General features: G+C 33.9%; 1 protein-coding gene across 1 annotated transcript; it reads right to left on the reverse strand.

The window, feature by feature from the left end:
* Nucleotides 1-12,823: 12,823 nt before the first annotated feature.
* LOC148766165 (4-hydroxyphenylacetaldehyde oxime monooxygenase-like) lies at nt 12,824-14,895 on the reverse strand. The gene is made up of 2 exons (XM_088826147.1): nt 13,899-14,895; nt 12,824-13,604 (listed from the first exon to the last, which is right to left on the reverse strand). The coding sequence occupies exons 1-2, from the start codon at nt 14,793-14,795 to the stop codon at nt 12,969-12,971; spliced, it is 1,533 nt and encodes a 510-aa protein (XP_088682273.1). The 5' UTR covers nt 14,796-14,895; the 3' UTR covers nt 12,824-12,968.
* Nucleotides 14,896-15,191: the final 296 nt, after the last annotated feature.

Here is a 15,191-nt window from a genome sequence, read left to right on the forward strand (position 1 = left end):
GTCCACCCTCGCGGTGTCAAATTTAGTGGAATCTTCTATATTATATAGAATATTCTCAGTTTTATACCCGTTTTATCATATTCGAGACCATAAGATATGGTTTTGACTTGTATATATCAGATTGTGGTGTATCAAAAACTGCATTTTCGTACAAAACTAGAGAATATTCCACGAAATCTAGAAGAGTTTGTTGAATTTGACACCATACGGGTGGATGTGTAAGAATATTTATAGTTGAGTGGTAGTTGTAATTATTCAAATAAAAATGATTTTTTTCATAATTTAACCCATACCTTAGGGGTGGTTGTAATTTAACCAAAAATATAAACAAAAAACTTCAGATCCAATCAAAGGAAAAAAAAAATCAAACTCATTTTCTACAATGCAGTAAGGATCATTCCAAAATCGAATTTCAAGAACACAATCCGAGAAATATATATATATATATATATATATATATATATATATATATATATATATATATATATATATATATATATATATATATATATATATATATATATATATATATATATATATATATATATATGTGTGTGTGTGTGTGTGCGTTACTCCTATTTTTCTTCTTCCATGGAGTTTTATTGAATTGTTTTATATTATTTTAAATAATTTATTTCGAAAATAGCTGCTTAGTTTTCGATTATTCGTTGGGTTCATTTGATAATATTAATTTATTGTTTATCTATTTCCACTTAGATTTTTATCTCTTTAAATTTTTTTGTTTGTTATTTTTATTATGATTATTGGGTCTTGAATTGGTTCAAAAATTGATTGATTCGATCCAGCCGGTGTTAATTTGATTGAGATGTACGCAAGACGAAGAGTGGTGGGATACGAATACGAATACCATTTCACGGTAGATGAAGAAATTTTCCGGCACTACGGGCACGGGTGAAACCCAAATTCAAATGCTAATTTGGCTTGTTCGAGATACGAACCAGCTTCATCATATCAGGACAATCGACGGTGTAGATGAGCCGATCGGTTCCGAGACACTCGACATGCAGTTAGAGGATACCGAAGACGAAAGTGTGACAGTTGTCATCAACTTGAACCTGAGCTGCCGGTTGGAGGATTACTGAATGACCGAAGGCGAAATCATCAAGTTTGATCGCGAGGCGGTCGATTTCCTCAGGAAAGCAGAGGCGGAGGATCCCTCCCGTGCGGAGATCCCCATACTAGTTACCATGGAGGTGCGCACGGTGCAGCCATGGTTCGCCGGAACGGAACAGTGCATTGTCGCGGACATTGCCGTTCCAATTCCGTTGCAACGTCGCGACCGGAACGGACACATTTTAATTAAATTGCAAAAAAAATACAATATATTTCAAATATGCATGTTTTTAATAACAACATTACAATTCAATAATATGCAAAATATTATTACGATTTCAAAAATAAATATTACAAAGAACATTATGAAAATACAAGCAATATTAATACAACATCCGTGATTGAGGGGAATCTCCATTCTCTAACGCGGCCACCACTATCTTATTATTTCATTTTTTTTCCTTTTATGTTTTTTTTCCCTTATTTTTTTTAGTCAAATTGTTTTTTTTTTTTTTTTTCAAAAAAAATTTCGTGTTCCGGCGTCGTTCTGGTGCCGTTGATTCCGTACTTCCTCAATATTGGATTCCCTAGAGCTGTGACGCATTGTAACATGCTGGACACCTTCCTCACGATTTTCGTGTTGGAGCCGCCGAGGAATAGGGTTGAGGATGTTGACGAGGGTTTGTTGATGATGGAGGTGTGTGGGATATGTACGCGGGCTCCGACAATAGGAGCGCAGATAACGGTGCTACCGCGGTGCGATCATTCGTTTCATTCACATTGCATTGCTCGCCACCTGTTGGCTAACAACGACATCAAAACCAAGTTGTGCCCTTGTTGCAGATCTGTAGTCTATTATCCTAAAATGTCTTTCTATTTTTTTCTGATAATACTTTAGACTATGATTATTGGATCTGTTTTGCACTTTGACTTCCGAACAAATTTGTTTTGCACGTTTCGATATTTTAGTTTCAATAAGAGTACTGATCATTTGAGTTTATAAACAAAATTAAAGGAGTATTTATAACGTTTAAGCGTACAATTAATTAAATTCCTGCAAGTGTTGGGACCAAAAATGTTAAATGTGCAAAGTTATTGCATGTAAAACTCAAATATGACAACTTAAAGGACTAAATGTTTAAGTAAGCCAACATAAAGGACCAAAATTACAACTTCCATTTTCAAATTTACAGAACCTCATATGAAACGAATTACAATTTATATGGCTACATACTTTTATCTCACGTGCAATAATGTATCATCTCAATAACTATCTGCATGAAAAATTTGCCGGTGATCGAAGTTTTCCGACATTTTTCCATCAATACAAAACATACTAATGCCGATTTAATCATCATATTTCGGCTCAACGGCGTACAAACATTCGTTCGGTTCATAAAACTCCAAGCGTTTGATTTTAGGAAGTACCGATTTTCAATCATACTCTCTCGATGGCTTCCACCTTCATAACCATAACAATCCTCCGCATTATAATTACTACAAAATAAGGACCTACTGGAATATTCTTGATCGACTTTTCTGCGTTCGATTTTCTTCTTCTCTTCTTCTGCGTTTTCTTCTTCTTCATCGGCTAATAAATGGGGTGGTACCTCCGATTCCATCTGTTCCCATTCATTTATATCGAAGCCCACTTCAAGATAGTTAGCTCCGGACATGGCTAGTGCTTCTAACGAAACCGACATTTTTTTTTGGCAAAAAATAATAAAGGGCTTAAAATTCTGCAATGCAAGAAAAAATAATTTTTGAATAAAAAGGGATTTTTTTCTTATAACAAATGATGTTATACCAAAATTTAAAATTTGTTTGAATGTATGGAATAGGGTGGCAAGGGTGCAATATATATATATAGATACAAGTTGGGATATTGTCATCAACTTTGATTTAATTTGAATAAAAAAGATTTTAATTAGCAAAATATTCATGTGACGGTCAACGTGTTGACTATGTTTTCTTCCATTGACATGATGCAAAGTTTGTAGAATTCAAGTACAAATTTGCGTTGACTGGACACTATAAAAGTAGTCAGGGCCGTTCCTGAGATTTTGGGGGTCCTAGGCGAGATTTGAATACGGATAAAAATGGGGCCCCTTCTACAATCTACAATAAAACTTATTTTTTTTATAAACGGTGATAAACTCTATTTTAACTCGATTTTGTAAGGTACATAGGCAGTGGCAAGATTAAAAATTTGTGATATTGTAGGATTAAAGTTTACGGGGGTTCGGGGGCAGCGCCCCCGATTTTTTTAAGGATAATTTGCATGAAGTAGCACTAAAACAAGTGAATATGTATAAAAGTAAATAACTAATACATTACAAATTTAATAATTAGGGACCCCTCATGATTAGAGGAATTCTAAAAACAAGTAAGAATCGTTGATATATAGCTATTTATGAATTAAAATTCTCAATAATTATATATATAATATATTTTCTTTCAATAAATGTTCATATATAAAGGGTATAAAAAAATTCGGGGCCCTAAATTTTTGAAAAAATCCGGGGACCCTAGGCGACCCCGCCTACTTCGCCTCTCCTCAGAACCGACCCTGAAAGCAGTTAATTGAAGAACGTGTGTTAAATATTAGAAGAAGCAAAGAAAATAAAGAATGGAAGTATATATATATATAGCTAAGGTTAAATAACTAAATTTAATTTATTACTTGATGGTCGAATTGCATTATGTTCTACAAGGTCACGAGTACAATATGCAGCAATTAAAAAATAAAAAGACAAGTACGAAAATAACATGTGAAATAAATTAGTAGTATGGAAGATTCTCCAGAGAAACTTCAACTTATATATGTTGAACAAGACTGTCAGTATACATTCTAGAGAGAGAGGGGTCACGGGAAATTTGCTAACATTTAATGTTTTTTGATAACATTATAGGATAAATTACGGCCACTCCTGAGATAAATTTAAATTACGAAAAAAAAATTCTCTTGTTTGGGTAATTACAAGCAATCCCCTCAATTATGAATTTTCTAAGACGTTCACCCTTATCGTGTTAAATTCGACAGAATCTTCTAGATTTTGTGGAACGTTCTCTAGTTGGTACTCGTTTTGTGGAAAAATGCAGTTTCTGATGCACCGGCCACAATATGATATTTACAAGACAAGAGACGCGTCTTATGATCATCCTGTTTCAAAATGTCGAGCTCGAATGGGGTACAAACTTGAGAATATGCCACTTAATTTATAAGATTCCACTAAATTTTACACCACAAAGATGAAAGTGTAAAAAGATTTATAGTCGAGAGAATTGTTGTAATAACCGAAAATTATATGTAGATTCGTCTGAAATACTACGTCACATGAAAAAGAGATGTGTTTTGCTGACGTCTCTGTAGGGATTTGAAGTAATTTATTTTTCAATTTATGTTTAATAAGAAAAATAGTATAAATTAAACTAAATATATAGAATCCTATCATCAATAAGAAAACACCAGTATCCTATTCCAATAAGAATACAATAACTTAATTACATATAAAATACATAACTTTGTTTGTTAACGTCACTTTGAAGATTCGGCGGAACTCAAGTATATATATATATATATATATATATATATACCCACGGCACACCCATACAAGAATATAATAACTGATACCTAAAGATAGTTTGCAAATTATAAAGAATGTCGTTGTTAGTTTCGCTAGAAGCTTTAGCCATGTCCGGAGCTGATTGTAACGAATTTGGCTTTGATATTGACGAATGGGAAGAGATGAACTCACACGTGCCACCTCATTTACTGGCTGAATATTTCGAAGAAGAAGTTTTTGAAGAAGACGTATTCGAAGAAGAAGAGGAAGAGCATAAAGATGAACAAGTGAAGAAACTACTAGATAGTTTATATTTTCCGTACAATACAATAGGTTACCGTACAATACAATAGGTTACCGTTATTTGGGAGATTTTTTTTTAATTATTATTATCATTATTACCACCAGCATTTTTTTCCCGTACGATGCACGGGATATTATTTCACAAGTGAAAAAAGAATCTATTTAATACGTAATAAGAAAGGGAAAATTACATATTTCGTCCTCATACTTTACCCACTTTTTCAAAACTGTCCCTAAACATTTTGGAGTTACAATAGTAGTCCTTAATCATGCCATTTTTTGACAGAATTGGTCCACCGTTAACTTTTGCAGTTAAGTTGGATGGAAAATGGCATGTGCCTCTCACATGCCTTCAATTTACAACACTACATGAAAATGGACTTTCAACAACACGCATCGCGTCTTGTTAAAACATATTTTTTATAATTATAATTTTTAATTAAAACTTAATATAAAATCGAAATCACGTCAATTCCAAAAAAAAATCAACTCTTTCGGAAATATTGTTTAAAAAATCAAAATATAGTTTAAAAATTAAAATAATTTGTTCCAAAATCGGCATTTTTGGAATTCAATTAAAATATATCGTTTTAAGACACAATATTACTTTTTTAGAGAATATTATGATTTTATAAACAATATTTCTGAATTTATTTTGAAAAAAATATCGATTTTTAGATTATTAAATAAAGGTGAAAATTGAAACGGAGTTTTCTTACTCCGCCTATTACGATCAGATTCTTATTTTATTTAAAACAATAATTTACATTCGGATTCAAGAAATTCCGATTTTAAAACATTATATTATTATTTTAGACAATACTTCTAACAATAATTTGAAACAATTTATCGAGTTTTACATTATTAAATTAGGGTGAAGATTGAAATGGAGGTTTCTTATCCCGCCTATTCGGATCGAATTTTTATTTTATTTTGAAACAATGTTTTCATTTAAATTCCGAAAATCTTAATTTTGAAAGCAATATTTCATTTTTTTTAAAACAATGTTTCAATTGTTTAAAGAATATTTCTCAAAATATTTTCAATGTTTAAACTATATTTTGATTTTTTAAACAATATTTCCGAAAGAGTTGATTTTTTTGGAATTTACGTGATTTCGATTTTATATTAAATTTTAATTAAAAATAATAATTATAAAAAATATGTTTTAACAAGACGCAGTGCGTGTTGTTGAAAGTCCATTTTCATGTAGTGTTGTAAATTGAAGGCATGTGAGAGGCACATGCCATTTTCCATCCAACTTAACTGCAAAAGTTAACGGCGGACCAATTCTGTCAAAAAATGGCATGATTAAGGACTACTATTGTAACTCCAAAATGTTTAGGGACAGTTTTGAAAAAGTGGGTAAAGTATGAGGACGAAAAATGTAATTTTCCCTAATAAGAAAATATAGTCCACTAATATAGTATTATTCCTATTTTATATAAGTATTAGGTTTTATAAATCTTACATATTAAGATTTATAATCCAAATAAAGACATTAAGATTTAACAAATCGAATTTCTATTTTTACCTCTTAAGATTTGTGATATATTGATAAAAATAAGAGATTGATAATTGTTGAAAATTATTGTTAGACAATTAGTAAACAAAAAATATTAGAAATAAATAATTACAGAAGTACCACTAGGGTAGGTATCTTCACGATTTAGTTTCAATTTTGATAGTTGTTAAAATTAAAATTATAGTTAGAAATTAGTAGAGAAAAAATATTAAAAAATAAATAATTACAGAAATACCATTAGAGTTTTTTAGGGTTACCAAGCGCTTCTTTCTTTTATATATAAGATTACTAGCAATTTCTTCCCGTGCGATGCACGGGATCGGATTTTAAAAGTGAAAATTTGATCAATTTAACAAATCGAATTTTTATCTTTATTTCTTAAGATTTGAGATATACATATATTAATAAAAAATAGGAGATTGAAATCGGAACGATTATTCACGGATCAATGTCAATTTTGATAATTGTTGAAAATATAATTAGAAAATTAGTACAAAAAAAAGTAGAAAATAAATAATTACAAAAATGTCATTAGGATTTCTTAGGGTTGCCCAGCGTTTCTTTCTTTTATATATAAGATTACTAACATTTTCTTCATGTGCGATGCACGGAATCGGATTTTAAAAGTGAAAATTTGAGATATACATATATTAATAAAAAAATAGGAGATTGAAATCAGAACGATTATTCACGGTTCAGTGTCAATCGGAGCGCAAATAACTGTGCTACCGCGGTGCGGTCATTCGTTTCATTCACATTGCATTGCTCGCCACCTGTTGGCTGTTGGCCGACAATGACATCAAAACCAAGTTGTGCCCTTGTCTAATATCTGTAAAACTCAAATATGACAATTTAAAGGACTAAATCTTTAAGTAAACCAACATAGAGGACCAAAATTACAACTTTCATTTTCAAATTTACAGAACCTCATATGAAACGAATTACAATTTATATGGCTACATACTTTTATCTCACGTGCAATAATGTATCATCTCAATAACTATCTGCATGAAAAATTTGCCGGTGATCGAAGTTTTCCGACATTTTTCCATCAATACAAAACATACTAATGCCGATTTAATCATCATATTTCGGCTCAACGGCGTACAAACATTCGTTCGATTCATAAAACTCCAAGCGTTTGATTTTAGAAAGTACCGATTTTCAATCATACTCTCTCGATGGCTTCCACCTTCATAACCATAACAATCCTCCGTATTATAACTACTACAGAATAAGGACCTACCGGAATATTCTTGATCGACTTTTTTCCGTTCGATTTTCTTCTTCTCTTCTTCTACGTTTTCTCCTTCATCATCGGCTAATAAATGGGGTGGTACCTCCGATTCCATCTGTTCCCATTCATTTATATCGAAGCCTACTTCAAGATAGTTAGCTCCGGACATGGCTAGTGCTTCTAACGAAACCGACATTTTGTTTTTGGCAAAAAATAAAAAAGGGCTTAAAATTCTGCAATGTAAGAAAAAGTAATTTTTGAATAAAAAGGGACTTTTTTTTATAACAAATGATGTTATACCAAAATTTAAAATTTGTTTGAATGTATGGAATAGGGTGGCAAGGGTGCAATATATATATAGATACAAGTTGGCATACTAGCATCAACTTTGATTTAATTTGAATAAAAAAGATTTTAATTAGCAAACTATTCATGTGACGGTCAACGTGTTGACTATGTTTTCTTCTATTGACATGATGCTGAGTTTGTTGAATTCAAATACGAATATTCATTGCTTGGACATTTTAAAAACAGTCAAATGAAGAACATGTGTTAATTATTAGAAGAAGCAAAGAAAATAAAGAATGGAAGTTTATATATTGCTAAGCTTAAATAACTAAATTTATTTTAGAGTTAATTGCAAAAAATCCCCTAAACTTTGGACGTTTTTGCGCTTTACCCCCTGAACGGAAAAAAGTTGCACCGACATACCTGAACTCTATTTTTCTGAGCAGCGACTTCCAAAATATCCATTTTTGGCAAAAATTGACCGGAATTTAAATCACGTGTCTTACACGTGAATATAATTGGGGTAGATTGGTCTTTTCCTTTTACACCCCTTTTCTTCTTCTTTTTCTCTAATAAATATAAATAAATGAAAAAGGAAAACTGAAATAAATAAGAAAAGAAAAAAAATAAAAATTGCACATTCATCTTCTTCCTCTTCTTCGTCCACCACCAGGTCCACCACATATCAGACACACCACCAAACACAAACCAGGCAACCATAACCTCTCACAAATCAAACACCAACCACCATTTTGATCAGCAAGACCTTGCTCCAGTCGCAATTAAGGAGAGCGTCGATGATTGAGTTAATGTATTCGACGGGCTTATCGATTTCGTTCGATATTCTAACCAATTCGACGCACTTTGGGAGGAGAATCAACAGATGGGCATCTTCCAAATCGTTGATTTGGGGGAGGTACGATGTGATTGAGTCGATGAGTTTAGGTAACTCGCTAATTTCGACTGAGTCGATGTAGCCCACGAGTTGCTGGAGTGAAGAGGGAGAGGTATGAGTGGAGCAGGGGCGGAAGGAGGGACGATAGGGCGGAGGAGGGGTGGCGGGAGATGAGGGAAAGGAGGGAGGAGACGTAGTCGGAGACGGATGAGGAGGAGTTGGGTGTGGCCGCGGTGGCGCGTGAGTGGAGGAAGGAGAGAAGGGTTGGGTGTGAGGATTCGGAGAGGAGGAAGGGTGGGAGCTGGGAGGATGTGTGGCCGTGGTGTTGGGCGAGAGAAATGATTTCGATGTCTGTTAACGGCGGCGGTTGTGGTGGACGGTGGATGGCGGTGGTGGAGTTTCGCGGCAGCTTGTCGGCGGTTGTTTTTTTTTTCGGTAGAGAGAAAGATTGATTAATTTGGTGTTTCGGTGTGATGTGCTTTCGGGTTATAGTCCTTAATTTTCGATGGACGATGAAGCAGAGGCGGCAGGCGGCGGAGGGCGACGAAGCAGAGTTGGGCAAGCGGAGGGCGGCGAAACAGAGGCGGCGGAGGGAGGTAAAGCAGAGGCGGCAGACGGCGGTTTGAGGGCTGAAATGGATGAAGAGTAATTTGGTTGGGCCGGTGGTGACGGAGAAGTTTGGTTGGAGAAGATGCCCGTGACTGAAGAAGAATTTTCTTTTTTCTTTTGTTTTTATCTTTTTAAGATTTATTTATATTTATTAAAAAGAAAAAGAAAATGGGTGAAAGAGGAAAAGACTCATTCACCCCAGCTATACTCACGTGTAAGTCACGTGATTTAAATTCCGATCAATTTTGGCTAAAAATGACTATTTTGGAAGTCGTTGCTAAGAAAAATGGAGTTCAGGTATGCTCGTGCAACTTTTTTCCGTTCAGGGGGTAAAGCGCAAAAACGTCCAAAGTTTAGGGGATTTTTTGCAGTTAACCCTTTATTTTATTACTATGGTCAATTGTATTATGTTCTACAAGGTCACAAGTACAATATGCAGCAATTAAAAAAGAAAAAATCTTATCTCCAAAATAACATGTGAAATAAATTAGTAGTATGAAAGATTAACCAGAGAAACTTCAACTTGTATATGTTGAACAAGACTGTCAATATACATTGTAGAGAGAGAGAGGGGTCACGGGAAATTTGCTGACATTTAATGTTTTTTGATAAAATTATAGGTAAATTACGGTCACTTCTGAGATAAAGTTAAATTACGAAAAAAAATCCCTCTTGTTGAGTAATTACAAGCAATCCCCTCCACTATGAATCTTCTAACACGTCCATCCTTATCGTGTCAAATTCAACATAATCTTTTAGATTTCGTAGAACGTTCTTTAATTGGTATTCATTTTATGCAAAAATGCAGTTTCTGATAAAATTATAGGGTAAGTTACGATCACTCCTGAGATAAAGTTAAATTAAAAAAATTCTCTCTTGTTTGGGTAATGACAAGCAATCCCCTCAACTATGAATCTTCTCAGACGTCCACTCTTATTGTGTCAAAATCGACAGCAAGATTCCGTAAAACGTTCTCTAGTTGGTACTCGTTTTGTGCAAAACTGCAGTTTCTGATGCACCGGCCACAATCTGATATTTACAAAACAAGAAACATGTATTATGATCATCTTGTTTCAAAATGTGGAGCTCGAATGGGGTAAAGCGCGGGTACAAACTGGAGAATATTCCACTTAATCTAGAAGATTCCACTAAATTTAAAACCGCAAGGATGGACGTGTAAGAAGATTCATAATTGAAACGGTGTTTGTAATTACCCAAATTTATACGAAGATTCGTCTGAAATACTACGTCACATGAAAAAAGAGATGTGTTTTGCTGACATCTCTGTACGGATTTGAATTAATTTATTTTTCAATTTATGTTTAATAAGAAAAATAGTATCTATGAAACTAAATATCTAGAATATTATCAATAAGAAAACACCAATATCCTGTTCCAATAAGAATATAATAACTTGTATATACAATAAATAATTACAATCATAATCTAATTATATAACGAGCAATCCTAAATAATAAATATCAATTGTAATAATGTTAATGTACATGTCAACTTGTTTGTTAATGTAGTCATAGTTGAATACGTCCCCTTTGAATTTTCAACAGAACTCAACTATATATACACTGAGGGCACACCCATGCAAACTACTCACAAGAGAAAAAAAAAGGCAAACTTTTATTACGTAAAAATACTTTTCCCTATTTTTTTTTTTTAATAATTTTATTTCAGAGATTGCAAATTATAAAGAATGTCGTCGTTAGTTTCGCTAGAAGCTTTAGCCATGTCCCGAGCCGATTGTAACGAATATTGCTTCGATATTGACGAATGGGAAGAGATGAACTCACACGTGCCACCCCACTTACTGGCTGAATATTTCGAAGAAGATGTTTTCGAAGAAGATGGAGAAGAAGAATCTGAAGAAGCGAAGAAATTAGTAGATAATTTATATTTTTCGTGTAATCAATACTATAGGTGTGGTATTATTAGTTTAATTATTTACATGTTTGGTTGGTAAGTTTACAAATAAAAAGTTGCTCATTTTATATTACTTAATTAACCTTTGATGGCTCCATGAATGTTCTAGGTACATTCCACAGTTAAAATATCAATATTTTAAATCTGGTCAGATATTCATACAAAACGTTTTGGATATATTTTGTAAGAAATTTCGATGATAGAAATTTAGTATATGATATATAAATGATAATATGCATACGCCCCCAATTAAATATAATTTATGTTACGCCCCCAATTAAATATAATTTGTGTTATAGAATTCCTTGGATTCTAATTATACGAGAATTAAATACAACTTGTGCCACAAGTTTACATATACCGTGAGCCGAAGAAGCGAAGAGTCCTTGTAGCTTTTAATCCTTTTAATTTGTCATTAATTGATTTATAATAGGATTTATTCTTTGATTTATAATAGGATTTATTCTTGTAAAGAGTTATTCTTATTTTAACACAAGTCTTTCTGGTGTGCATGTCTCTTATTGTTAGAACCAAAATTGGATTCTAATTATTCTCAAAGTTATGGGCAATAAATCTTGCATGTTGCCGTGTGTTTTTAGAAAAAAAAAAGGAAGAAGTGGTTTCCTTGGTTTATATGTTGTCATTAATTGAGATATTATTTTATATGGAAATTAGAATTAGATTAGGATTGAAAATCTTGTGATAAGGCATTATCCCATTATTAAATATCCTTTGTGATTCTTATACGTCTCTTAATTATTAGACTCTTACATGTTCTCACATGACGTATAAATAAGGGAGCAGAAAATATACAGAGAAAATATTCTTGGCTCTCGTTTTTATTGTTTCATCGTGATACGTGATTTTCATAGAAAATATACCGGCTTCAAGGCTTTGTGGTGAAGACACCAAGATTCAAGGAGTATCACAAGTTTGCTTATTCTATATAAAAAGAAGATCGGTTCTTCGGGAGAGGGGCTTATTCAAGGAGTTCAACTGTGCGGAGCAAGGGACGTGCTGCAAATTGAAGATTTATAATTCAGCGTAGTATACAAGAACGGCGTCAACAAAGAGGGAGTCTTTGTATTTTGATTAAGTCCTACTATTGTATTCGTAAAACTAAAAATTAGTAAATTTTATTTGCAGGTCCCCGTGGATGTAGGGTACAGTTGTATCCGAACCACATTAAATTTGTGTCTCGTTTATTTCAGTTTTACAAACTGTTTCACGAACTGTTGCAGCACTTCACGCAAAAGTAACGAAAAACTTAATCTGACACAAATAATTTATATGTGCACGAAATAAATTATATCAATTTAAATATTACTTTTTTTTACATTTTGGAAATAAAATTATTAACTATACTTTTTGCATAATTTAAATTTGCAATAGACAACAAACAAACTTTAATACTAGACCATTTTAAATTAAAACATAAAATATAAGACGCAGAGACTAATAATTATACACCTGAAATTTATTCAAATAAAAAAAAATTATTCAAATACTACCAAATCCCCCCAAACGACGACGTTTTCACTTCCAAATATATTTGATAGGCACAAGAGTGAGGTGTGTTTTCTTGTGAACAGTAACTCCTCCCTCTTCTTCCAAACCAGCAACATCTTCCACACTCACACCATGAGCCACTCTCCAGTCAAACCAACACAAGAGATTGGCCAAAGTCAACTCTATAGTGGCAATAGAATTGCTAATGCCAGGACAGATTCTCCTACCGCCACCAAACGGCACGAACTCGAAATGCTGCCCCCTATAATCGACGTCGTTTTTATCGAACCTCTCGGGATCGAACTCGTCAGGGTTCTTCCAGAAGTTTCCGTCTCTCCCGATCGCCCAAGCATTGACCAAAACCCTTGTCTTGGGGTGGACATCGTAAATTTTGCCGCTCTTTTCGTCGCGTATTTGACACGTGCGCGTGGTTTCTCGGGGGATCAGAAGGGGTACCGGTGGATGGAGCCTTAGGGTCTCTTTTACTATCATTTTCAAGTATGTGAACTTACTAAGATCATTTGCTTCAACTTTTGGCTTTGCTCCAAGATTGGATCTTATTTCTTGTTGTACTTTATGCATTATTGATGGTTTTCTCATGAGTTCACACATTGCCCACACTATTACTATTGAACTTGTGCCTACTCCTCCAAGAAATGTGTTCTTGAAAAACAAAAAAAAAATGGTTAATAAAAAAATCAAAAAAAAAAAAAAAAAGAATTTATTGCATTTAGTACTCCTGTGTTGTATCGAACTGCTAAAACTCTCCATGTTATTTTATTCGCAAAAACCCCCTTATAATACTTTTTTTAAGCACGCAACGACCTAAATAGCGTGTTTTTACTTTTTAGGGGTAGTTCGCCAAAACAAATGAATCATATGAGGTATTTTAACATTTAGAGAAAATACAGGGGAGTTGAATGCAATAAAGCCTATGTTAAACGTTAGATTATTTACCATTAACATAGCCTTGATTTGCTCCTTGCTCAATGGATTCATTAGGCCATTTTCTTGATTCGACAACCTAATCAAGGCGTCGACTAGGTCTTCTTCATCATCGTCGCCTTTCTGCGTACTCTCAAGATTGTAATGTTCATCGAGCACCGTCTCTAAATATCCATCGAGTTTACGAAAGCAATTATCGAGCCTCGCTTTGTGCCCCGTCAAAAAATCGGCAATCCGACCGACCAGAGGAAAAAAATCCTCCCCGGAGAAGCTATCCAACATACGCATAGCTTCATCCATAACATCTTTCAACACTTGTCCCTCGAATTGCTTCCCTCTATATCTCCTACCAAATGCAACCGTGCCAATAACTCCATCGACCAAGTCATAAATCTTCTCATCGAGATTTATCGGATTTGGCGACGCCGCGGATAAATAATCGATTAAATTACCGATTTCTTTCTCCCTTGAAGTGGAAAAAGAATCGGCCCTCTTTGAATTCAGGAGATGGGAAACGAATATTTTGCGCGTATTCCGCCAAAAATCACCGTACGGTGAGAAAGCCACATCGGACAAACCGTAGAAAATCCTATTCGGCCCCGGTGATCTTGGCCGGCTACAAAAGCTAATATCTTGTTCTTTAAGGACTTGTTTTGCAAAATCAGCGGATGAAATAACTAAAGTTGGTATACTACCGAGATGTAAGAGCATAGCGGGCCCGTATTTATGGGAGAGATTCGAGAGGCTTTGGTGGGGCAATTTCCCTAGTTGGTGAAGATTGCCTATGATCGGAAGCTTCGGTGGGCCCGGTGGAAGCTTACTCCCGGTGACGGATTTTTTCTTTATTTTCAGAAAGAAAAGGGCTACGGCTAGAAGAAAAAGGAAGCTTATAATGGTAGTCGAAGACATTTTTTTGTTTATGGAAAGAGTTGATCAAGAAAGAGGAGGATATATAAAGGAAAAGGATTGAAAGAAAGTTATTGTGAAGACAACATTCTAAATATAATGTTTGGTGTATATCTAAAATGATGTTGTCTAAGTTGAGACAACATCGGTGATTACTGCGGCATGCAGTCTGCACGAAGGCGAAAAGAAACAATGGAACTTGGCACTATGCGATTAGATAGAAATTAAACAAAACAATTACAAAATATTTCTATATATATATATATATATATATATATATATATATATATATATATATATATATATATATATCATGTGTGTGTGTGTGTGTGTGAGAGAGAGAGAGAGAGAGAGAGAGAGAGGAGAGAGAGAGAGAGAGAGAGAGAGAGAGGCAAATGG

The sequence above is a fragment of the Erythranthe guttata genome, chromosome 12 (assembly GCF_056151865.1).
Source record: "Erythranthe guttata isolate IM_541 chromosome 12, IM_541, whole genome shotgun sequence".
NCBI lineage: Eukaryota > Viridiplantae > Streptophyta > Magnoliopsida > Lamiales > Phrymaceae > Erythranthe > Erythranthe guttata.

Excerpts from the sequence above, each read along its gene's own strand:
- LOC148766165 (XM_088826147.1), bottom strand. The coding sequence starts at position 14,795 with ATGTCTTCGACTACCATTATAAGCTTCCTTTTTCTTCTAGCCGTAGCC. Across the intron at positions 13,605-13,898 it reads AAATCAAGGCTATGTTAATG|AACACATTTCTTGGAGGAGT; the intron begins GTAAATAATCTA and ends TTGTTTTTCAAG.